The sequence below is a fragment of the Chinchilla lanigera genome, unplaced genomic scaffold (genome assembly GCF_000276665.1).
Source record: "Chinchilla lanigera isolate Chin_1 unplaced genomic scaffold, ChiLan1.0 scaffold00029, whole genome shotgun sequence".
Classification (NCBI taxonomy): Eukaryota; Metazoa; Chordata; class Mammalia; order Rodentia; family Chinchillidae; genus Chinchilla; species Chinchilla lanigera.
The window spans coordinates 2,069,401-2,095,240 of record NW_004955430.1 but is presented as its reverse complement, the minus strand read 5'-3'; the positions used below and the strand labels follow the sequence as shown (position 1 = coordinate 2,095,240).

General features: G+C 36.3%; 1 protein-coding gene across 1 annotated transcript in view; it reads left to right on the top strand.

Moving 5' to 3' along the window:
* Hacl1 (2-hydroxyacyl-CoA lyase 1) overlaps positions 1-25,840 on the top strand; it is a gene marked incomplete at its 3' end in the record, with an annotated part of 40,487 nt that overhangs the window by 1,020 nt on the left and 13,627 nt on the right. Inside the window, 11 exon segments of the mRNA XM_005387308.2 lie at positions 133-237; positions 6,381-6,421; positions 8,323-8,403; positions 9,537-9,609; positions 11,757-11,834; positions 12,904-12,998; positions 14,953-15,065; positions 16,767-16,902; positions 21,661-21,766; positions 23,487-23,570; positions 24,514-24,615. Coding sequence (XP_005387365.2) covers positions 133-237; positions 6,381-6,421; positions 8,323-8,403; positions 9,537-9,609; positions 11,757-11,834; positions 12,904-12,998; positions 14,953-15,065; positions 16,767-16,902; positions 21,661-21,766; positions 23,487-23,570; positions 24,514-24,615 — 1,014 coding nt within the window.

Sequence of the window (25,840 nt, the reverse complement as noted above, 5' to 3'; positions counted from 1 at the left end):
GGGACGGGGACGTGGGGACGGGGACGTGCGCGGGCCGCGGAGCTTCCCTTCCGCTTGAGACCGGGATGGAGGGAGGGACGTGGCGATGCGGTGAGCGGTCCGTCGTTTATTCCCTTCCTCTTTGGCCCCTAGAGTGTGCAGTACATGTTTGGCGTCGTGGGCATCCCGGTGACTGAAATCGCCCTTGCCGCCCAGGAGCTGGGCATCAGGTACATCGGGATGCGGAACGAGCAGGCGGTGAGTGCGGGCGCAGGGGGCCCAGGACGTTCCTGGGAATGTTTAATAGTAGCGCCAGCCACGCGTTGCAGACGCGCAGAGAGCGTTTAACTGCTATCTCATGCTTTGCGCCTGTGAATCACTATTGATATTTTATCTGTTGTTTATCCCGCTTGGCAGATGAGAAGAGTGAGGGGCAGAGAGATTCAATAAAATTTGCCCGGTAACTCGATAATGACAGAGCCAGAATTTGAACTCAGGTATTCTGGGTTGCGTCCTTGCTTATACTACTGTATTATACTGTGTGCCTTGTCAAGTTGTAAATGTCAGAATGGAAAGGGACAGTTTTGTTTTGTTTTGTTGGACCAGGGTTTCACTATGCTGTTCAGGCTGGCCTTGAACTCTCCGGATCCTCCTGCCCCCACCTCCTGAGTGCTGGGACTACAGGTGTGTGCCTCCATGCCGGCTAGAAGGGAGAATTTCTGAGTGCAGTTCACTTCCCTGTTAGACTTTGAGTTCCAAGAGAACAAGGATGTTATTTCTTCACCACACTCCTACATCACTGGAGCCGGTGTGGTGTCTGCACATACTTGTTCACCTTAGGATGAATGAGTGAAAGCCAAGTCTTGAGATATATTACAAAGAGGAAGGCTATCACAGGCAGTAAGCTCAGATGTCCAGATCCCAGTCTGGGTCTCCTTTCACCACAGTTTATGCCCATCTTTCTTAGAGGCTTATTTGGAAGCAGGAAAAGAAAGATGTGACTTTTAAAAAATAATTTATTATTTTTGGGGTTTTTTGGTTTTTGACTTTTTAAATTAATTTTTGTTTTTTTTGAGACAGGATTTCGCTATGTAGTTCAGGCTGGCCTGCAGCTCACTATAGAGCCCAGGCTGGCCTTAAATTCTCAGTGATCTTGCCTCAGCCTCCCCAGTGCTGGGATGACAGGCCTGTGCCAGCACACCTGGCTCAGATGTGACATTTTACCAACCCACTTTCAGTGATTTCTTGTCAACCCAGCCTCACACTTCTCTCAGCCATGCTGCCTTAAAGATTGAGAATCCCTTTTGTGATTTCACATACTGTCTGTGCAGCCAAGGGTTAAGTGTTCCGTCTTTCTGTTTCCACTGTGCCCTCTCTTTAGACTCCCACTTCTTGCCCAGATAGTTTCCTTCATCTCTTCCAGTAGATGTGAGCTCCTAGGGAGAAGAAAATATGCTTCCTTTGTTGTCATATCACCTAACAATACCTGGCTAGGGTGAAGCTTTTGTGTGACATCTGCACTTAGTACATTATTTTTCATTTCAGTAATGTTTTTTGTTTTTGTTTTTGTTTTTGTTTTTCCGGTACCAGGAATCAAACTCACGACTTTGCGCTTGCCAGGCAGGTGCTGTGCCGCTGAGCTAAATCCTCAGCCCGTCTGTTCAGTAATGTTTATTATCGACAAAGTTTGAGATTTATAGGGTTCTTTGTATTAAAACTTTCAATTCTTGAATTTTGAGTACATTTTCAAATTCTTCTTAGTCTAGGACTCTTTTTTTTTTTCCTATACTGGGGATTAAATCAGCGCTGGACAAGCACTCTACCAATGAGCTACAGCCCCTTTCCTTTGTATTTTTTATTTTTGAGACAAGGTCTCACAAATTTACCCAGCTGGCCTTGAATTTGCAATCCTCTTGCCTTAGCCTTCTGAGTGCTTTTTCTTTTCTGTGCTGGGGAATCAAACCTAGGGCTTTATACATGCTAGGTTGTTCTTAGTTGGAACAACTGTCTGTTCTTTTGTCTGTGTGAGCTGAAGCCATTGACTTATTAGTGGGACCTATCTTTTGCTATTTCTCTGGAAGTGGTATGACTACCATGATTTCCTCTTCATATGGCAACACTAAGTATGTACTATGTATGAGATACTGTGCTACATAACTGCTGAGAGAAAGGGATATAAGGAAGAAATGAGGTTTAGTCTTGACTTGCATGTTGATCACAGTCTGGGAGGGTGAGAACAAGATATATAGAAAGAAATTACCTAGTGTAGTAACTCTCACAATGATGAATATAAGGAACAATAGTAGGACAGAATGGATGACTGGTTCTCTTTGGTAGGATAAGGAAGATTGCCCTACAGGTAATGTTTGTTTATGCTGTATCATGATAATTTGAAGTTATGGTGGGTTGCAAGATGGGATGGGTTAGACCAAGGGAAGGTTATAGAGAATCTTCTCTAGCCAGAAAAGAAGTTTAGACATTTTAAAAAAATAGACAGTGAAGGAAACTGTAAAAGTTTTCTAACCAGGTGGGAGACATAATTAGAATTTTACTTTAGGAAAATGATATTTATGGACCAGCAGAGTAGGAGCCAGAAGACAGACTGAAATTCTATTCCAGTGTGTCTAAGCTTTCACTGTGGGTCTCTGAATCCTTAGGGCAGTGGATAAGGAGATGAACGCTAGTTCTTGTCCTTGGAAGACATAGTCCATAACTGTACAGATCTAAATAGACAATTTTATTATAATGTGGCATATAGTGTGATACAGATATTTCCAAGGTGCTGTGGAACCCCAGAGAAGGAGTTCCCAGTTCAGCTGAAGTGTAGTTGGGTATGGCTTGTCTTTCATCAGATCCTTGGAATAATCAAGAGATACTAGGAATCAAGGAGGCAGATTGTCAGAAAGTTAATTTACCGAGAGTTTTCTCTGCGCGGGGACTATTCTGAATGTTTTACACTGATTGTATTTCCATAGCTATGCTCTGAATCTTGTTATCTTGTAGATGGGAAAGCCAATATAGAGAGTGTTTTGCCACAATTACACAGAAGAATGTAGGTGAGCTAGGATCTGAGTCAAAACTGTTTTGTTTCCTGAGTCTGCTCTTTTTAAGTACTATATATTATTTTACCTGTAAGTGGAGGCACATTGGTAGAGACAGATTTTTTTATAACTATAAAAGCAGTTACCACTGGGTGTGGTGGTGCATGCCTGTAATCCCAGCACTCTGGAGGCTGAGGCAGGAGCAGGAGGATTGTTGCGAGTTCGAGACCAGCCTGAACTGCATAGCGAGACCCTGTCTCAAAAAGACAAAAAAAAAAGAAAAAAAAGGCAGTTACCTCTGAATCTTTGATATCTGCCAGAGGAATATACTTTTTGTTGTATATTGTTTTATATTTTGCATTGTGTAACAACATTTCTTATCCTGCTATAATAAGTGGGGAATAATTCTCAGTATTGGAATAAATGTTCTTATTGCAGCAAGTATTTTAAGTTAGGTACTTACATTTCTTAGGAGTTGTCTTATTAATTTCCTATGTAGATTTGGTTTTATATGTGAAAGGGAAAATAGGGTCAGCAGAGAATGCAACACAGCAAAAGAACAGAGCTTTTATGTACCTTCATTTGGCCATATAATAGGGGTGTCAGTTAGGATTATGATTCATAAACATGTATTTTTGTTACATTTATGTTCTTAATGTGGATTTATTTAAGTTCAGTGTACTACTTCATTTAAAACTGATTGAAGGCTAGGAAATACCACATTTGTAATTTCCAAAGATAAGAAAAGAAATAATACTGGAAAACGATAATGTCCTTACCCAGGTGTGATGGTCCGTACCTGTCATCCCAGTCACTCAGAAGTCTGAGGCCAGAGGATTGCAAATTCAAGGCCAGCTGGGTAAATTTGTGAGACCTTGTCTCAAAAATAAAAAATACAAAGGAAAGGGGCTGTAGCTCATTGGTAGAGTGCTTGTCCAGCGCTGATTCAATCCCCAGTACTGGAAAAAAAAAAAAAGAGTCCTAGACTAAGAAGAGTTTGAAAGTGTACTCAACATTTTCCCAGAGCATCTTGTGTTTAATTTAGTGTTTTCTCTCTCTTCCTGTCTTAGTTAGTTTCTCATTGCTGGGACACAGTACTTGACACAATTTAAAGGAGGAAAGGCTTATTTTGGCTCACAGTTTGTAGAGGTTTCAGTCTATAGTCAGCTGGCACCTCAAAGATTCAGAGATGTACTCAAAGCAGGGCAGCAGGGCAGCATGGCAGAGGAGAAATAGCTCAAGGCATGGCCATGGGAAGCAAAGTGCTATCAAGGGAAGAGAAAGACAGAGAGACCCTTCCAGGCCACGCCCCCAGTGACCTACCACCTGTATCTAGGCTTTACCTTCTGACGTCATATTTAGCTAGTGATCTAATCAATTCCCAAAAGCCCCACCTATGAGCACATGAAGCTTTGGGCAAACATCTAGATAGAACATTTTCCAATTATGAGCTAAAGTACAGTTAAAAAGCTAGGCATGTGGCGCGCCTATTCTTGCAGCTTCTTAGATGGCTGAGGCAGGAGTACTACAAGTTTGAAGCCACTCTGGGCAGCCTATTGAGACTGTCTCAAAAAGGGTTGGGTGATCCAATTTTTGAGACCCGTCTCAAAAATAAAAAATACAGAAGGCCAAGGATATAACTTATAGGTACAGTGGTTGCCTTATGTAAAAAGGGGACAATTTCAACAAATTGTGAAGGATTGAAAACATAAGAAGTATATAATCTGACAATATTGAAGTAAACTAAAACTTAGTAACAGGAGGATCACTACATAATCACAGTGCACCTGGATTCAGTCTCTAGTGATGGAAAAGACAAAACAAGTAAAAACTCTTCAGTGCGTCACAGAGGGTTGTGAGTTCAAGGCCAGCCTGGTCCAATTTTTGAGACCCGTCTCAAAAATAAAAAATACAGAAGGCCAAAGATATAACTTATAGGTATAGTGGTTGCCTTATGTAAAAAGGGGACAATTTCAGCAAATTGTGAAGGATTAAAAGCATATAATAAGTATATAATCTGACAATATTGAAGTAAACTAAAACTTAGTGACAGGAAGATCACTACATAATCACAGAAATTTAAGCAACACAGTTTTTGGTTTTTCTAAATATTTGAAAACATTAATAAAATCAGTAAACTGAGCTGTATTGATCAAGAATAAAAGAAAGAAGGCACAGATAATCCATATCAGGAATAAAAAGGGAGACATCACTACAGACCCTAAATAACCAATATGTGTTGAAGAAAACACAATGGAAAAATAGAAAATATTTTTGTTGAGTAATGATGAAAAATATCAAATTTATACTTTGTGGTTAAAGCAGTTTTTTAGAAGAAGTAGTTTTAAATGAATCTATTAACAAAGAATATCAAAAAGTGCTCTAAGCTTGTATTTCAAGGTGGTAGAAAAAAAGCAAATCGAAATCAAAGTGAAAAGAGTAAAATAATATGTACAAGAGTAGACATGGAGGAATTAGAAAACAAATGAACAATAGAAAAAAAACCAACAAAATCAAAAATTGCTGCTTTAAAACAGGGATTCCCACCCCTTACCCATGGTACTAGCATCAGACCAGTACTGCACAGTAGAATGGGGACAGCTGGCAAGCTTCATCTGTATTGACAGCCTGTCCTCAGAGCTGGAGTACTGCCTGAACTCCAGCTCCTGTCAGATCAGCAGCAGTATTAGATTTCATAGGAGCATGAACTCCTATGAAAGAGATCTAGGCCGTGTGTTGCTTATGAGAATCTAATGCCTAATGATCGGAAGTAGAGCTGAGGCAGTAATGTTAGCACTGGGGAGTGGCTACAAATAGATTAACACTGGTAGGGAGGTTTGACGGCTGAGAAACCATAACAAGTAAGTTACTTATTAACTGTCGTAATAACTAACCACTAGTGAGTGGCAAGTAACAGTTAAGCTGCATCTGGTGGCAAGCTTTCTAGTGGCAAGTAAGTGGTTGCATTTCAATTGTACAGCTGCCTCCAGTGGTAGGTTTTAAGTCAGAATCTGATATTTATTTTAGTCTGCATGTGACCTGCCCATTATTTTATTTATCTGATTCTGTATTGTGGTGAGTTTTATAATTTCATATATAAAAACAGGGATGTTCCTGTGGATCCTGAAGATATTTAAAGGATAGCATGAATAGCATAGATGAGAAAGACAAATTCCTTTAAAAATTAGAAATTAGATGCCTAAAGAATCATTCAAAATTTATATGTAGATTTCTTGTTACTGTGTAAAGCATTCAGATTCTTTGTATCATTTAAATTCTAATCCCTAAATACTAAATTTTCTCATAGTTATGCTATAAGATCCCAATATGCTTTAATTCCCAAGTGTTCTTTCTTTGTAGGCTTCGTATGCTGCCTCTGCTGTTGGATATCTGACTGGAAGGTAAACTAAAGTTTGCTTTATTTCAACTATAGAATATTTTTGGATAGAACTATTTTATCTTTCAGCCGGAAGTTTGACTTGAAAGATTACAGATGGTAGTAGTAAAGAAAAATAAATGCAGAACTCTTTGAGGGCCAGATCAAAAGGATGACAATACCTGAAAAGTGTGTTGGGGGACATACTAACGTTTTGCAGAATGAATCACTGGTGATCACATAGTGAGTTGATGAGTCATATCTTGTCTTGGATGTCCTGAGTGCCCACCTAATACAAGAATGGTTGATTCAAAAATGACATCAGTGGGGCTTGTTCTACTTGTTCAGATTTTTTAGTATGAATCCATGTTACCTAGCTACCCATTCCTCTTTTTCTGACTAAAAATTAATATATACTTTTTAAACTTGGGCATGGTGCTGCATACCTGTAAGCCCAGCACACAGGAGGCTAAAAACAGGAGGATTGAGAGTCCAAGGTCAGCTTGGACTACATCGCAAGTTTGAGGCCAGGTGAGCTACAGAATGAGACACTGTCTCAGCCACACTGATAGTAATTAATAGTTATTTAAACACCCATTTTTGAAAATAATCTAGGAATGAAAACTAAAATCTCCTGTAATACTTTAGCTGTTAAGAATTTGTCATATTTTTGTCAAAACTTTTTCTGTTTACACATGTATTTGTAAAGCAGAATTTGGGCTCTCACTAAAATTTGTATCCTACTTTAGTAAGTAAATTGCTAAGAAATATAAACAAATACAGTCTCAAAGTCTGGAGTTCGCCAGAGTAATCCTGCTTTGATAGGAACCTTCAGAATTTGCGAGGAAAATAAGCCATCCAAAAAACAGTATCTTTACCATTTTCTTCACTTTTTAAAATATGAACAATATTTTAATCTTTTTGTTTAGCCTAGAAAGCATGTAAATTATGGGTTCCTTGATAGCTTAATTGAAAAAGTGCTAGAATGATGATTAGGGCATGTCAAAAATTTGTACTTTAAAAAGTTTTCTTGTTCAAATGAACTTCTAGAGCTGTGCTGTTACAGTAGCTACTAGCCATATGAAGCTGTTTACATTGAAATTAATGAAAACTAACATTGAAGCTATGATTCCTTGTTTTAGTTGTCACATTTCAAGCGCTCAGTGAGTAATTCCTCGTTTCAGCTGTCACATTTTAAATACTCTTTCAGACTGCAGAAAGAGAATGTTTCTACTGCCTCAGAAAGTTGTGCCAGAGTGTACTGTATAGAAGTTTAAATTTTGGTGGTAGTGTAATTATGTTAATTGGTTGTAAAGTCTGTTTTAAATATTCTTAAGAAATTATAAATGGTAAGCGCCAAGCTGAATTAAATGGCAGTACCTTCTTGAATGCTTTAAGCTTTTGAAAGTCACGTGTACGAGAAAGCGGTCAAGTTCAATTAAAAAAGATTTGGGGAAGAACATTACATTTGGAATTATTTTCTTGTCATAGACCAGCTGACTTTATATTTGTTAAGAAATGAGAAAAAAAATTTTTTTTCATACAAAAAATACTCAGTTGTCAAAATTTGCTTTTGTATGTAGTCAACTTGTTTTAGACCAAATGTAATAGCAAGATATGAAGAGGGTAGTAAAATACAATGTGAAGAGGATAGGTTCCGTACTCTTATAAGAAGACTGATATAATGTTCCTCTTGTTTTTTATTAAAAGTATTCTAATAATTGTTTTTATCAGTTACAGTAAAGACCTGTATGTCCTTTCTTTGAAGTCCAAGAAGGTTGCCAGACTTCACCCTAAAGTGATATGAGTTAGTTGTTATGAACTGAAAGTGCTTGGTTCAAAAATGAGATTGCTTGTGCTTGTTCCTCTTGTTCAGTTGTTAAATTTGATCTACTTTCAATAAAATAAATTCTGTTTTATTTCTAGGCCAGGAGTATGCCTTGTTGTTTCAGGCCCAGGTCTCATCCATGCCTTGGGTGGTATGGCCAACGCAAACATGAACTGTTGGTAATCAAATTGTTATTACGGAGAACATTTTCTTAAAATGTCCCTGCATAATGTTACTATGTATAGCTGATCTGGGGTGGAAAGAATTGGGGGAAAACGCTCTAATGCTTAGAAGCAAAGTAGAAAGGTGATTAACAGGCAAGCTGATGGAGGCGGGGTGGGGGGCGGGATGGGGAGATGGATGTTAAAGGGTACAAAATTTTACTTACGTAAGATAAGTAAATCTAGAGTTCTAATGTACCTGAGGAAAACCGTAGTATCATATACTGGAAATTTGCTTAAAAGTAGATTTTAGATATGTTTACCACACATACACCCAAAGTAACTATGTGAGATGATAAATATGTTAATTTTCTTAACAGTAGCAATAACTTCATTGTATATATGGATATCAAATTGTTATATTGGGTACCACATATAGTTAAAGAAATACTAGGAGGAAAATAACACTACTAAGTCCTTTAGAGATAAATACAGCATTTTAATTTCCTTCTGAATGTAAGATAAGGTTGAGGGGGTTATGTTCTCATCAGTAATAACATTTAACTTTTTTTTGGTGGGGAGGATATTATCTTCATTCTTGCCCTGTTTTTCCTACAGTTTTGTTTGTTTTTATTCTTCCCTCCTAGTTTTTCTCTTATCTACTTTAGGTTGAGATATTTTTGAGGACCTTAAGGTTTGCTGTATGTTTTTTTTTTTCTTCATCTTGAGGGATAAAAGTTTTACAGCTCAGAAATGTCACTTATTTTGCCATCTCCATATAGATTTATTTAAGAAAATATAAAACTTCTCTTCCCCATATCCCAAAAATGAGAACAGCTTGAAAATTCATTTTGTATCACTATACGTAGACATCTAGCATCAGCATCCAGCAGTGAGATGCAGACAAAGACACACATTTGCAATACATTTTGCATTTTAAAAAAATTATGAAAGGGTTTGCTCACATCAGGTTGTATCCTAAGTATTTTTTAATCTACAGTTCTTAAAGGAGGATGTAATGTGGTCTCTCCATGTGTCTGTCTGTTTCTGTCTCTCTTTAACATTTATTGAGCTGTTTCTTTTGCATTGGGAAGTCTGCTGAGGATTTTACATGATATCATTTGTAATTTTTTTCTTAAAAATTGTTTCAGGCCCTTGATTGTGATTGGTGGTTCCTCTGAAAGAAATCAAGAAACAATGGGAGACTTTCAGGAATTTCCTCAGGTATCTAATGTATTAGAGTTATGGACAGGATTTAAAAGATTATCATCTGAAAAATAATAAAATAAAAAAAGTTAGAGGTGCCTAAAGTACTTTATAGATAATGTTTCCAAACAAGACAATCTCAAGGTAGATAGTAAGAAGGGGCTGCCTAGACCCTACTTAGGCAAGCTTTCAAGAAATGCACCAAAATTGATAGGATTTGAAACTCTGAAATAAGTTCTTCTCAGAGCCAAGAAAATGTAGGTATAAGTAAGAATGACTTTAGAGGGAGGCCGAGGCAGGAAGATCACAAGTTTGAGGCCACCTTGACTGCACAGTAAATTCAAGACCAGCCTGGATTACATAGCAAAACCCTATTTTAAAAAACAACAGACTAAAGATATACATCATCACCATTGCTAAAATAGCCGAACGCGAGGTTTAGATGAGTAGAAAGAGGACTTTGGACTATGCCTCCCAGATGTAATGGAAATGAAAAGCTAAGAAAAATCCTATTCAAAATGATTATCAGTAGATTCTGGGTGAGTTTATTTTTATTTTAGAAGAAGAGGGAAGGAAGGTGTTTCAGAAGTAAAAAAACTTGACAAAATTTGTAAAGAAAATATTACAGTTTTGCTGGGTGTGGTGGCATACGCCTGTATTCCCTGCACTGGGAGACTGAGGCAGGAGGTTCGAGAGTTGCAGCCTGGGTAACTTAGCAACTTAGTGGGACCCTGTCTCAAAAAATAGAAAAACAAAAGGCTGGAATGTGTCATTGTGAGGGCTCTGGGTGCAATCCCCAGTACCACAGAAATGTACAAAAATAAATAAAATAGTTTTAAGAATAGGTCTAGAAAGCAAATAAGAATAAATTATACAAAATAAATGTATTTGAGCCTTTGTTTTGTTTTTGGTTATTTAAGATAGGATCTTGCCACATAGTGTAGGCTGGCCTTGAACTCCCTGTATAGTTGAGGCTGGCAGTGAACTTGTGGTCATCCTCCTGTCTCAGTCTCCCAAATTCTGGGATTATAGGCATGTACTACCATGCCCAGCTTATTTGAGTGTTTGCAGGACAAAGTTAAGAGCAAAGTTAAAACTGTTGACAAAATCTCTTAGTAAATCAGGAATTATTGTGAGAACTTCAAAAATAAAAGATTTTCTTTGTGTGTTACTAAGCTTCAAACCCAGGGTTTTATGCATGCTAGGCACCTGCCCTACCAGTGAGCTACACCCACAGCCACAAATGGAGTTTTACCTATGATAATCTAAAACTGCAAACTGTGGTATAAGTTAATGCAGGAGTTATAATTTTATGCTCTTAGAAGGGAACTGAAGTTTTACTTACTTGATGGTAGATAGTAATAATGGTTTTTTACTTAGTAATTTTTTTTTTGTACCAGCAATCAAACTCAGGACCTTGCACTTGCCAGGCAGGCACTTGTGCCACTGAGCTATATCTCTGGCCCCACAACAGTTATTTAAGAGACACTGATATATCTTAAAAAGTAGACCAGATAAATTAACTAAAAGGAAATTTATAATTGCTGTAAAAACTGTATCAATAAAAGAAAACATTACAAAATTTTTTTCCCTGAAAAGGAAAATAGTAACAATTGATAAGATTAAATTAAAAATTGAAGGAAAACATCACTGAAGCTGTGGAATTGCTGGGCTCTGTAATATTCTTCTCAAGATTTCCTGCAGACATTTTTATCAGTTCCTCTTCCCATTTAAACTCTCACCAGCAGTTTTTGAGAATGCCTATTTTCCTGTGTTGTGGTAGACAACACTTTCTCATGTTTGTTAATCTGAGAACTGAAAATGGTGTCTGTTTTTATTTGCTTCCTAAATCATACTGATGTAGAAATTTGTTATTTCAATAGACAGGGTCTCACTTTGTAATTCAGGTAAGCCTTGAACCAACTGTTTAGCCCAAGCTGGCTTCGCATTCACAGCAGTGGTCCTGCCTCAGCCTCCAGAATGCTGGAATTACAGGCATATACCACTATCCCAAGCTTTCAGTGGGCTTTTAAGAGACATTCTAAATTGTTTTCTCCATCTTACCTCTGAATGTAATAGAAAGTAATTATTTAACAGTTTGTCTTCCTTCAGAAGAGTAATCTGACTGTGAGCTGAATTTCAAATGATTTTCATTTTCTGTATAGGTTGAAGCTTGTAGATTATATAGCAAGTTCTCTGCCCGGCCCAGCAGCGTAGAAGCTATTCCCTCTGTCATTGAAAAGGTATGATATTTAACAAGTTTTCCTGGGGATTGACTAAGATCCTTACAAGGGTAACCACATACTCTATGAATGAGCTATCCCTCTAGTACTGTTGTTTCTATTCTTGAATAAGTGACAATTAGAAATTTACCCAGACTGTTAAAAAGACATTGTTAAAAAGCTATTTACATTTTAATATTCACTCCTGCTACATTTAGTTATTTAAACACATAGGTAAAATAAAGTTATTTTTGGACAAAAGTATCTCTGGTGCTGTAGTTTTTAGAATTAACTTTAAGTTATACTAAATAAATTCCTGGGTACTCTTTCTAATATGCTTTTGTAAAACAATTAATTTTGAAAGTTGAGATTAATGCATATCAGGCCATTTCTTAAATAAACAGTACATTGTAAATTAATTTTAGCTATCTAGCATTTGTATGTGAAATTACATTTGAACTGTTTCAAATCTGTAATAAAAATGATTGGACACATACTGCAACATCCCAGTTCCTGAAATCTTGGCTAAATCATTAGGATTAGGAAGCAGGTGGAAGTACATATAACAGTGTAAAAACTTGGTGAACAGAGCCTAGGGAATAATTTCCAAGGCTAATAACATATGTAATAGAGTATGCATTTTGCGGGGAGAGTACACAGTATGAACCCAGGGCCTTTGCACTGAGCTACAGTCCGAGCCCTTTTCAGATTTTGAGACAAGGTCTTAATAAGTCACTGAGTTGCTCAGCCTGGGTTGAAACATGTATTCTTCCTGCCTCAGCCTCCCAGAATTCTGGGGTTATAGGTATGCACCATCGTGCCCAGTTTAGAACAGGAATTTTAAAGTCCTAAGTGAATACTTTCTTATCTCTCCCATTTAAAACAAACATACAGTACTGTACCTTTTAAAATATATAGGCTTAATGGAGGACATTTCAATTTTAATTAACATTGTTTTTTTCTCCAACTAAAGATGTCTAGAAAAATAAAAGTAATGTTCATTTCATGGTTAAATAGTATCTTTAAATGGAATATGATATTAAGGATTGAAATTTTAAAACATCTTTTCTTCTATCTGTAATAAACACAGGCCGTGAGAATCAGTATCTACGGTCGTCCAGGTGCTTGTTATGTTGATATACCTGCAGATTTTGTGACCCTCCAGGTGAATGTGAGTTCTATAAAGTGAGTAATAGTTATTTTCAATCTTAATTGTATCATCATAGTACCTTCTTTTTTTTTTTTTTACAGTACTAGGGATTAAACTCAGGGCTTTTGGACTGAGCTAGTATTTTAAGTCAGGGTCTGGCTAAGTTAAGTTGCCCAGGTTGGGCTCAGACTTTTGCTCTACTTGTGTCAGCCCTGAAGAGTACTAGGATTACAGGAGTGTGTCACCACACTTGGCTAAAAAGAATTTACCTAGCAGTTTATAATTCATCTTCATGTGTCTTAACTTGATGATTTAATAATTACTGAATCCTAGCCAAAGGGCTTAATTCTGTTAATTAAAATGGTATTACCTAGTAAGTACTTTGGGCCCTATCAAATGGTTAGAATTTACTGAATTCCTCACTTGAAATTTTTCCTCCAGTAACCACAAATACATATCCCATTAATGCAGTTAGTGGGTTATTGACAGTGCCAGTATAAGCAAGAAGTAATTGTTGAAAAATTATTAGTTGAAATTGTTGAAAAATATTAGTCTAGCTGTTTCTTTAATTTAAAAATGTTCTAGCACAGATTTTTCTATGATTTTCTTGTCCCTTTATTTCTTAGATAATTTTTGTTTTTTACATATATTTTCTGCATGTGCTCACTCTATAGTTTCATATGATAGCTTATTCATTTAATATTATCTTAACGTTTTTCATTGTTTTAAAATTGTTTCCTAAATGTAATTTTTATGAGTTTTGCTCTTAGGAAAAGGTTCTCTAATGAATACAGGGATGTATATTTGGGAGAGTCAGACAGAAAGGACATTTATTCTTTATAAAACCTGACATGATAACCCAAATAATACTGAGGCATGAGGAGGGTTGAGCCTTGGGTAGCTTAATTCTATAAGATGTCTTTTTTTTTTTTGCAAAGATTGAATGTCTTATCATATGTCCACGTATTTGGATAATAGTATATGTCCAAATTTTGCACAGTATGACTTTTATTTATTAAAATAAATGAAATACCACAGTGAGGAATTACTGTCCAGAAATACTTAACTGCAGCAGTCTTAATAGTTCCCTTTTACTGATGCATGTTGTGATGCTGTAGTATTAACTCCCATAGAAAGTTGAAATAATGATGAGTGAAGTAGTGAGGTGGTTACAAGCATAGACTCTGGAGGCAGAATAACTGGTTCACTGCAGTCTCTGCCACGTGCCATCTGGGGATCTTTAGCAAGTTAATTTCTTCTGAGACTTTTTTCCTCAGTGGTGAAATTAAGATAATGGTAATAGCTAACCTCATTGTTTTCAAAATTCAGTGTGGCATATAGTATTAACTATTAGCTTTTAGTATGGTTTTTACTGTTACAGCAACTACCACTCCTACTTTAAAAAAAAATTCACTCAAATTTCCATTCAATGACTTGCACATTTAACTGGCTATTAGATAATAATAGGGAAGAACTGTTAATTTACTAGATGAGATCAGTGTATTGTGGTTGTATAAGAGTTCTGTATGTGTTAGAGCTGCTTCGGGGCATTTTTAAGGATAAAATGGCTTGATGTCGCTAATTGACTTAAAATGTTCTAGGAGAAAAGTTACGTGTGTGTGTGCATTCGTGTGTGCATGCATGCATGTAAAATAAATGTAAAATGGCATTAGTAGTTGAATCTACATGTTGAGTGCAGTTTATTGTACTATTTTTTTCCTACCTGTTTGTATATTTGACATTTTCACAGTAAAAATTTTTATTTTTTTTATTTTTTATTTAGTTTTGGTCTTTTTTGAGACAGGGTCTCTCTATGCAGTTCAGGCTGGCCTTGAGCTCACTTTGTAGCCCGGGCTGGTCTCGAACTCTCAGCAATCCTCCTGCCTCAGCCTCCCGAGTGCTGGGATTACAGGCGTGCGCCACCACACCTGGTTGCAGTAAAATATTTTAGAGTTAATTTTTTTAATTAACAGAGATCCTTGTTTCTAGGTACAAAGAGTGCTGCATGCCACCTCCTGTTAGCATGGCGGAACCCTCTGCTGTTTGTCTGGCAGCGTCTGTTATTAGGAGTGCCAAACAGCCCCTTCTTGTCATCGGGAAAGGTAGGACAGAGTAGAACTCTCAAGTCTTCCTGGCTTTTGAAAGAACGTTGATACGTTTTAGAAATTGTTTTCATTATTATCTGCTCTAATGTTTGAAATTGAATTGAGAATATTCTTCATCCATTTTATTTTGTTAATTTTCAAATTATAGAATTATCCTTAGAGGCCCAGAGTTCTTACTCTTTTAAGGAAATACCTCCTACTTTTGAGACTTAAATTTTCAAAAGGAGGTGAGGCAGAATGAGGCAGGAGAATCACAAGTTCGAGCCCAGTTGGGGCAACTTAGTGACTTAGTAAGACCCTTTCTCAAAAATAAAAAAGGAAGGGCTGGAAATATCTCTCTGTAAAGGCCCTCAGTTCCATCTCCAATACCTCCCCCTAAATTAGAAAATGTAGGGAAGTAGAAAGAAGAAATCTCTTCAAATAAAGAAACTATTTTTAATATTTAATATTTTTCTGTTCCTTTTCTCATGCATATTTTCTACTGTGATCATACTTTGCAGACAGTTTAATATTCTACCTTAGTTATTTAATATTATAATATTTTTTCATCACTTTTAAGATTGCTTCCTAAGTAGAATTTTTAATGTAGATTTAAGAACACATTAACACTTTACTAGCAAATAGTATTTGTTTGTTTATAGTAGCTATGACAAATATGTTTGTGTGCCAACCTTTATCTATATTTAGGATTTAAAGTGGACCCCCAGAAAGTGTATTAACTAAGTTAAGAGATAACTTCAGATTACTTTCTCCTGAGGTCTTGTATCAGTTGTTTATTCTTGTCAGCAATTTATTACTGTATGCATTTTGTGTTTTAGAACTGAGACTGTTGGGATCACCTCTGACCATACTAATCCAGTTATCAATTACTTAGGAACTAACGACATACAATGAAGAATAGTTTTTTAAATATGGTCAACAACAGAAAAAACTTTAGATCAGAGCTAAATTGACTACATGATGTGATATATTCACTTTGTGACTTTGGCAAACAACTGCTTTGAATCTGAATACCTCCCTGGCAAATAGGAATATTAACTACTTTAAGAGGGTATATTAAATAGCGACATATGGGGAAACCACTTAGTGGATGCTAGTTTTCATTCTTTAACAAACATTTGATGAGGCTTTGATGAGACAGGGATTATAGAAAACACTGAGGGAGGGTACCCATGGAGGTATCACAGAATTGTAGAACCTATTCAAAGATCTGTGGCTTTAGAAACGGATGCCCCCTAGACTAATGGACTCCAATGCAGAGCAGGTTTAGCTGGCGATGGATAGCAATGTACGAAGGTGGAAGGAACCCTTCTCTCTCAGGGCCAAGTTCTTCCCTGCCTACTTAGGCCTCCTAGTAAAGATAGTATGTTCAAGGAACTGTGGGTAGTACTTTAGCAACCCCATAGTGTAGAAGGTAAGTGACAACAGAAAGAGGTGCAAAATGTAAATATGGTTTAGGGGTAGACCTAGTTCACAATAATTGAGAATATGATTGAGGGCAAATTAGAATTACTGCTTTCTTAAACATATTTAAATACCAATTATAAAATCCATAGTCACCATTTATTTTGTGTTGAAGCTCCTATATAAGCAGAAGGGAGAGTAGGTGAGATCAAAGAGCAATTTCATATGAACTTATTTTTAGGGCCCTAGTGCCAAGCTTGACTGACTTGTTCAATACATTTGCATTTCTTATAGGTGCTGCTTATGCCCGTGCAGAGGAGAGTATCAGGAAATTGGTGGAGCGATGTAAATTGCCGTTTTTGTCCACTCCTATGGGCAAGGGTGTTGTCCCTGACAACCATCTAAACTGTGTAGGTGCAGCCAGATCCAGGTGCGTAGTGTTCCAGATTTTAAACATAGTCGCCTGGAGGATTTTAGGCTACATTTATTTTGTGACTTTCCTGACTGAATCTAGACAGAAGAAAAAAAAGAATGGTGTAATTCTAAGCCCATCTGTTTGTTCGTTTTTACTTTTTAGCAATTTAGAGATACTAGGGACTTTCTTTTGGCCTTCATGGTTTTAGATGAGAAATTTGTAGTCATTTGAATCATTGATCTCACATGTTTAATATGTTGTTTTTCTCTGATTACTTTTAATCTTTTTCTTTATCTTTGGCTTTTAGCAGGTTATTATGAGGTATTTGGATATAGTTTGCTTTTGGTTTATCCTTTTGGAATTCTTAGTTTTCCGAATCTGTACATTTATTTCTTTGTCTAAATTTGGAAAGGTATTTACCATTATTTCTTTAAAAATTTTTCTACACCGATCTTGTTCTCGTCCTCCTAGAACTCTAATGGTACAGATATTACATATTTTGACATTGTCCACAGATCCCTGAATATCTGTCCATTCCTTTTCAATCCTTTTGTCTCTTAAATTTTCTGTTTGAAAACTTCTCCCTTTACTTTTATTTTAAGAATAGTTTTCTTTCCCTTATGAAGCATAGTTATAAAAGCTGCTTTAAAGTTTTTATTTTGACATTCTAACACATGGAACATTTCAGATTAGCACCTATTTTTTTCCTTTGAGAATTAGTCACATTTTTCTGTACTAAGTAACTTTGGAGCGTTTTTCTTTCCCCGAATACTGGGGATTGAACCCAGGGATGCTCTACCACTGAGCTATATCCCGAATCCCATTTTTATCTTTAAGACAGGATCTTGCTAATTTGTCCAGCCTGGCCTTGAAGTTGTGATCTCCTGTCTCAGTTTCTTGAGTAGTGGGATTATAGGCATATACTACCATTCTTGTGCCTGGCATAATTTTGGATTATATCCTTAATATTTTAATACTATGTTATAATAGTCAGGGTCATTTATTTGTTTTACAAGCAGTCAATTACGTTTGGTTGGGTTAGGCTCAGACCAAAAGTTCTCTGTCATTACAGGCAGCTGCTCTAGGGTCAGATTAGCTTCAGAGACATTCCTTTGCTGCTTTGGGTCTGTCTGCGTATGCTTGATTTGAGGATAAGCCCAGACCCATGCTGGCTCATATCCAGAACTGGGGATGTCTTTTCTCTCTTCTTTAGGGTTTCTCTGGCTCCCTAGCTTCACTGTTTAATTCTGGGAGCCCCTTTTCATGGCTTTTTCTGCTTTATTGTACCCTACAACTGAGGCTGCCACAGCAGGGAAAGCTGAAGAAGAAAAAGCAGATGACTTCCATATGGCTGAGATGACAGAGGCCTCTATTTCCTGTTTCTTTTGCCTGAAAGATGACATATCTCCTCTAATATTAGCTGCTGGGGAGCCATCACAATGCCGCTCTGAAGCAGGGCTACCTTTAGAGCAGGGCTAGGAGAGAGAAGAAGAAACGGTACCTGAACTTCTTACCCTATAATCTCCAACTTGGAGTGGAGCCTCTCTTCCTGATCCTCTGGCCAAGAAGATAGGGTTTCTCTTAGAGTTTTTGCCACATGCAGTTCTGCAAATAGAGCTTTAATTTATCTACATCCTAGCCAAATTTTAGAATTATATTAATTACATCAGTAGGGTAATAAAGATTGCAGTGCAGTAAATAATTGAATCAGTAATTTAAAGAGGGACTGGGCTCCTGGGTATTTTCCCAGAAGATCTAAAAACATCATATCACAGCGATATATGTGCACCTATGTTCATAGCAGCACAATTTGTAATTGCTAAATTATGGAAGCAACCCAAATGTCCATCCACCCAGGACTGGATAAGAAAATTGTGGTACTTTTATATAATGGAATATTACTCAGCTATAAAGAAAGATAAACTCGAGGCTTTTATAGGTAAATGGTCACAACTAGAGACCATACTCATAAGTGAAATAAATCAGACCTGCATGTGCAAGCAGCACATTGTCTCACCTAGTGTAAAACCTGAAAGAGTTAATTTAAACTCAGAGGTATGATAGACATTGTGAAATGATAGGAAAACACTCAAGGGTAAAGGGCAACTGGGATGTGGAAAAAGAGAAGGAAAAGAAGGAGAAGTTTTGTATGTATGTATATGCAGGATAGTTAACATAGTTGATCTACTGTCTTCTATTTCTTTGCTGAAAGAAACTGTTAATGAGTCCTTGATTGATCAATATTGAATGTCTCTATCTGTTTTCATGAGAAAACACTTTGAGGATATCAATATGTAATAAAGAAGCATTGTTAGTTTCCTACCACTTTGTTTGTAACTCTGTATTGTCTATACTGTTCTTTTGCTATTTTGTAAAAGGTTGTCTGTCTGTTAATGTTTTCCTCCTTTTATTTTTAAAATTAAAAAAAAATTAAAGAGGGGCTGGGGCTATAGCTCAGTGGCACAGCACTTGCCTGACAAGTGTAAGGTCCTGAGTTCAATTCCCAGTACAATAATAATAATAATAATAATAATAATAATTTAAAGGGTCTTAAAATATCAAAAAACTGCCACTTGCAGTTTTTATCTGTTTGTAAAATTGGGTCTCCAAGGCCTGATGCGGTATATAATAGAGATACTTTTTGGTTTGGAGTATATACTTGAATTGATAACTAAATTTTTGTGAAGACTTGTATTTATTGCTCAAGAAGACAAAAGAAATAAAAACAGATCCTTTTGGCAAAAGATAGGGAAAGAGGGAGTCAGTCAAAGATGCAGCAGAATGAAAGTAAAAACCAAAATCTGGAAGCACTTACGATAATAAACGCTCCTGGAAAAAGGCACACATTCATATTGGATTAATAATAACTGTATGTGTTAAAACAGCCACATCTGAAACAAAATCATGTAATTGAAAAATAAGACTTGGCAAAGATACATGAGGTAAGCAAAAAGAAGGCAAGGTGATTATGTTAATACTAGTGTGTACATTAAGGTAAAAACTACTAAAAGATTAAAAATTGTATTAGAAGTTTTAATATATATTTTAACAACTATTAGAAATACATTTGGGCCAGGCACAGTGCTAACCCCAGCTACTGGAAGGCTGAGGCAGAAGGATCCCAAGTTCAAGACTAACCTGGGCAACTTAGCGATAGCCTATCTCAAAAAAAGAAAATTGGGGGATATAGCTCAGTAGTAGAACACCTCCAGGTTCAATCCTAGTACTACAAGAGAAAGGAAGGAAGGGAGGGGTGGAATTAACTTGGTATAATAATTTGGAAAGCAGTTTAGTTATATGAATTAATACTCTTAAAGAAAAAAAAAAGCCTTAAAAAAACCCTAGGAATCAGTGTGAAGTGTGCATGAAGATTCAGGCAGGATATTAACAATGGTTGTTATATCACCATGTTTTGAAATTCTGTGTCATTTTTATTGTTCTCTATGCTGTTTTGTTTATGTATTTATTTTTGTTATGTTGGTTTTTTTCCTTTTCTCTTTAAAATGAAAAACAAAATTTATATGTGTATACAAGGATAGCTGGGATAGGTGTATTGCTGATGTCTGTGGTTTATTGAAAGGAACAGTCAGTGCTTAAAATTTTTTTTCTTGACCAATGTTGCACGTTTAAATCTGGTAATGAGAATGACTGATCTGAAAACAACAACATGCAATATAAGAATCATTGCTGAACTCTTACCAACTTGTATGGGGAAGCTCTGCATCATTTCCAATGTGTTTTTTTATATTACTTGTTACTGTCTTTGATTGTTTGATCAGTCTTACATTCTTATGTCTAATGTTCTGAGCAGCTTTGTTGAAGATAACAGTATGTGGTGTGGCAACCATTGTTAATTCCTGTCATTTTGTTTTGAGATCATACATTATTTTTGTTGTTCTTGTGTTGTTTTATCTTCATTGTTTTGTTAGTTTTTTTATCTTTAAAAAAAATTCAAGCAGGGGGCTGGAGGCGTGGCTCTGATTGAGTGCTTTCCTAGCATGAAAAAGATCCTGGGTTCATCCCCAGCATTGTAAGAAAAAAGAGAAGGAAAGAAAAGATTCAAGCATAAAGTATAAACCAGTGAAATATCTAGCAATTGGAAAAAAGCTTTAAATAAATTCTAGCATATACAGTCAGCAAAATATATAACCTTCAACATTTTTCTAAGAATTTAAATGTTAAATCGTTTATGATAGCAAAAGCACATGACATAGTGTTATACCATATATTTGTTTGGGTTTTTTTTGTTTGTTTGTTTTTCTTCCGGTACCAGGAATTGAACTCACGACCTTGTGCTTGCCAGGCAGGCGCTGTGCCGCTGAGCTAAATCCCCAGCCCCTGTTATACCATATAAATAGGCTCAGTTATGTAAAATGTACTTGAATAGGAAAAAAGACTAGGTGGAAATATGCCAGGATATTAGTTTATAAACTGACAGTCTTTGAGGTTGTTTTAACTTTTTCTTTATACTTTTTTTAGATTATCTACAATAGACATGTTAATTTTTCTAATGATAAAACATAATAAATGAATAGAGTATATATACAATTTATAATATTTATTCTACTTCATCTTTTTGATTACTATTTAAATAGAACGGTTTTATAAATTATTTTAGTTTTGAAAGCTCATATTTACCCAGAAGCTAATTCACAAGTACAATATAAGCTACAAATTTGACTTAAATACTTGCAAAATCAATTTTAGGATAGTAAAATATTTGAATATTTTACATATACTTTTATGTTACATCAGTTGTTTTTTTTTCAATAGGGCTTTGCAGTTTGCTGATGTGATTGTCTTATTTGGTGCCAGACTAAATTGGATTTTACATTTTGGACTGCCTCCAAGATACCAGCCAGGTGTGAAGTTTATCCAGGTACTGAGGAGAGATTTCAAATCACCACTATCTGTGACTCAGTGTTTTCCTCCTTAATTATTATTAACTCTGCTTTCTTCTTGGCTTTTGTAAAGAAGTTTTTCTCTTTTTTACAGTAATAGGTTTTATAAGTTGTCTAATATAATTTTAGGAATCACAAAGTAAATTGACTTTTCAAGCCTAGAAAACATAATGTGGGCTGGGAATATAGCTTAGTGGCACAAATGCCTGCCTGGCAGGCGCAAAGTCCTGAGTTCGATTCCTGGTGCAAAAAAAACCATAATGTGCCACTTTACATCTAACCAGAAAACCTTTCAAAATCAAGTTTTGCTTAGTCTAAAAACATAAGTCGTTTCTTCTTCACAGTTCGTGTATAGTTAAAAGTACAGAAAAGAAGTTTAAGTAGGATGGTAGATTAGAATGAAATATTCAGCATTGTTATGGAGTTTTTCTTTTAATACTAAAACTTTCTTTCACCTTAGTTGGTTTTTTTTTTTGTTGTTGTTGTTGTTTTGTTTTTTTTTTTTGGTTCCGGGAATCAAACTCAGGACTTTACGCTTGCCAGGCAGGTGCTTAGGCCAATGAGCTATATATCCACGGCCCTTCACTGTTACTTGGAAATCTCTAAACTTTAAGTCTCCTTTCACCTGTGTGTCATCAAACAGAGTAACAGGAAAATATTCTGACTTTTTGAAATGACTCTTGTATCATTATGACCTTCTTTGTAAAGGTATTTTCCATACTGTGGAAACTGCCTACCTCTAGGCACCTACCTATAGGTGGGAAGTGCATACCTACATGCAACCCTGTTACCCTGTGCAGATTGGCCCCGTCCCATTGATGTTTGGTGACTCCCCTGCAGTTGCTGTCTACTCCCAGGCTAACTTCCTAAGGAGTCAACTTCTGTTAGCTCCTTTCCCACACGGAGCCATTGAGAACTAAAAAACACAAGCAACACTGTGGGTTGTACCTGGAAGACGCTGCCATCTCTGATTGCTCTTTTTGATTATTGACAAAGTGCATCCCCCGTAGGGGGGGTAAATTATTATTCCTTGAAGAAACCATGCATGGAACTTCTGAGTACCTGGGGAATTAACCATGCCATGCCCTTGGAGTTTTCCTTAAGGTAAGGTCCTTGGGTTACCTGCACCAGCATCACCTGAGAAATTTGGAAATTCTATTTCTGAGTGAAACACCTCCATTATATGAGTTTAACAAGCGCACTTGGTGACTGATGAATGCTCAAATTTGAGAGCCCCTATTTTCCATAGGAATTACAAATGTAATTTAGTAGAACCTTATTATTAGTCAGATTCAGGACTGTAATTGATCAGGTCATGTGCATTCCTGACAGTGTAGTGATATAATACCAAAATTCCATAGAGTAAATTTTAATTGAGGGACAATAGTAAGATTCTCTACACTAGCCTTAGTATTCATAGTTCTATAGATTTTTATTTTTAGTAAAGAACTTCTTGACTGTCAAATCTTTTTTATTATGTTATATATACACAGTTCATTGATTCAACTCTAACTGACTAAAGATTTTAAGAGTAAATATGGGGGCTGGGGATTTAGCTCAGAGGCAAAGCGCCTGCCTGGCAAGCGCAAGGTCGTGAGTTCGGTTCCCGGTATCGGAGGAAAAAAAACAAAACAAAACAAAAAAAAACATAAAAAAAGAGTAAATATGGCTTGTTCTTCAGCCTTTTCTCTCTTTTAGATTGATATCTGTGCAGAAGAACTGGGAAATAATGTAAAGCCTGCTGTGACTTTGCTAGGAGATATAAATGCTGTTACTAAACAGGTAAGAACTTGCCTGGGTTTTAGTTTATGTGGATTGATCTTCAAGGAATAATCAGTTGTTGAAAATATTTCTCTGGTAATATCTATTCTAAGCAAAGTTTATGATGGAAAACTACTCTTTATTTTTAGTATATGTTTGTGATAGGTAATAATTGTAATCATCTTGGTGCATTAGTACATACACATTTCGTGTCTTGATCATTTTGGAAAACTACTCTTAAATATAACATTGGAACTTGGTAAATCTAAGTTCTGTACATAGCTCATACGTAAATAAAGCACTTTTAAAAGGCACTTGAAAATTCAAAGTTATTCAGTGAGAAAACAGGGATTTACTAGGTAGAATCCAGCTATCAAAAAATTACAATATAACTTCCAAAGGCATTGAATTTTTAGCAAGAAATGGCTTACACACAGGAAAAATCTAGGGTGTTTTAGAGCTCTTTACTCTTTAAACTGTAATCTGTGATTTGTCCATCTTATTCTGTGTACAAAATTTACACATCTAATTGTGACAAGAGGTAGAGCATAGTCACATTTATCACTTGATTTTGGATGTTTGTTATCATAAGTACACAAAATTAGGTAGTTTCCCATCATATGTAAACTCACTCAGGAGCATTGGGTCTGTGTCATGGCCATTATTGCTATTTGTTAGGCTTCTGTAAAAGTTCCATGGTGGGGGTGTGTTCTTTCCTTACTGTCAAAGACAAGGACCCCTGCCTGTACGATATGGAGGAGCTAACACTTACATCTCACATAGGAATCCCAACATCTGGCGGAAACCTATTCTGATCCAAACAAAAGCTAACCAGATTACCCATTTATTGTCTCTGTTGTTACTGCCTAGAGGAAAAGTAAAGAGTATGAGTAATGTCAGGTTTATTAGGAGGAGATTTTCATAGTAATATAAGTTTATTTTCAAAAGAAAAAATTTTTTTTAGCTTTTAGAACGATTTGATAAAACACCATGGCAGTATCCTCCAGAAAGCAAGTGGTGGAAAATTTTGAGGGAAAAAGTGAAGAGCAATGAAGCTGCATCCAAGGTAATGTAGGAACCACTGAGCCTCAAGAACACTTGAGGTTCCTGAGTCACTTAAGTTCTGCTATAACGCATTGTGCTATGCAAAATTGTGCAATCAAAACTACAGGTCTCAGGAAAAGAACTCAGGTACAGAACTCAAGAACTTTATTAAAAAATAAGACAGGAGCCTGGTAAAAGTGGTAAAAAGGTTTAATCATGTTAAATGATTAAGAAAAATAAGTACTACAATAAATATGGTACTTTACCTTGAAAAATACCTCCAGAAGTTTTTAAATTTGCTATCAGAAGAGTTAACAGCTTATGAGTTACGGCAATATGGGTAGGTGTGGCTTACTGTCCTTAGTTTGTTGCATAGAACATCACAATTAATCTTTTTAACTTCAAGTCCTGGGACATGTTGGAGTATGGTTTTTAGCCTTTACAGATCCTTTAAGGCAGGAGAGTATGATAAATAGCTGTTTCATCAAAATTGAAATTTGACCCAATAGACGGTCTTCTTTTTCATTTAATTTTTGTATCACTGCTGGAGATTATTTTGTGGCTTTCTCAGATGGACTGTGGCTTTGTCTGATAATGAAGGTTTTGGAAATTGTAGCAGTTTTTGAAACCACTGAACTACTCATTACTGTCACTAAAATGAATCATTTCTGCAGGGTTTGGTGACTTCTGTTTAAAGTGTTGAGATAGATCGATTGCTCAATCAATCAGTTGATCTCGCTTTCTCTTTGATTGTGATATAGGTTATTCCTGAGTTTTTGCTATTTTGTATATTCCTGTGTACCTTGGTTCATCTGGAACAGTTTTCTGTGTTAACCTAGTGTTTTTTGCTGATGGAATCATACGTTAGCAAATATGAAATTTATTATGCTTACTTTGTTCCTTAATATATTAATAAGCTTGGAATACATTTACATTTTCAAATCAAGCATAACAGGACAATTAATTATGCCTGATTATGTTTTACACTACAATTTTAATCAGTGACTGTTTCTCCTATCGAGTCAGTTTGAGGAGCCACGTGTGGTGATGCCTGCTTGTAATCCCAGCTATGTGGAAAGCTCAGGAAGGAAAAGCACAGGTTTGAGGCCAGCCTGGGCTACTTAGGCCCTGTCTTGCAATACAATTTTTTGAAAAGGGCTGGAGTAAGGCAGTTGTGGTAGCACAGGACTATAATCCCAGAACTCTGGGAGGCCGAGGTAGGAGGATTTTGAGTTCCAACCTGAACT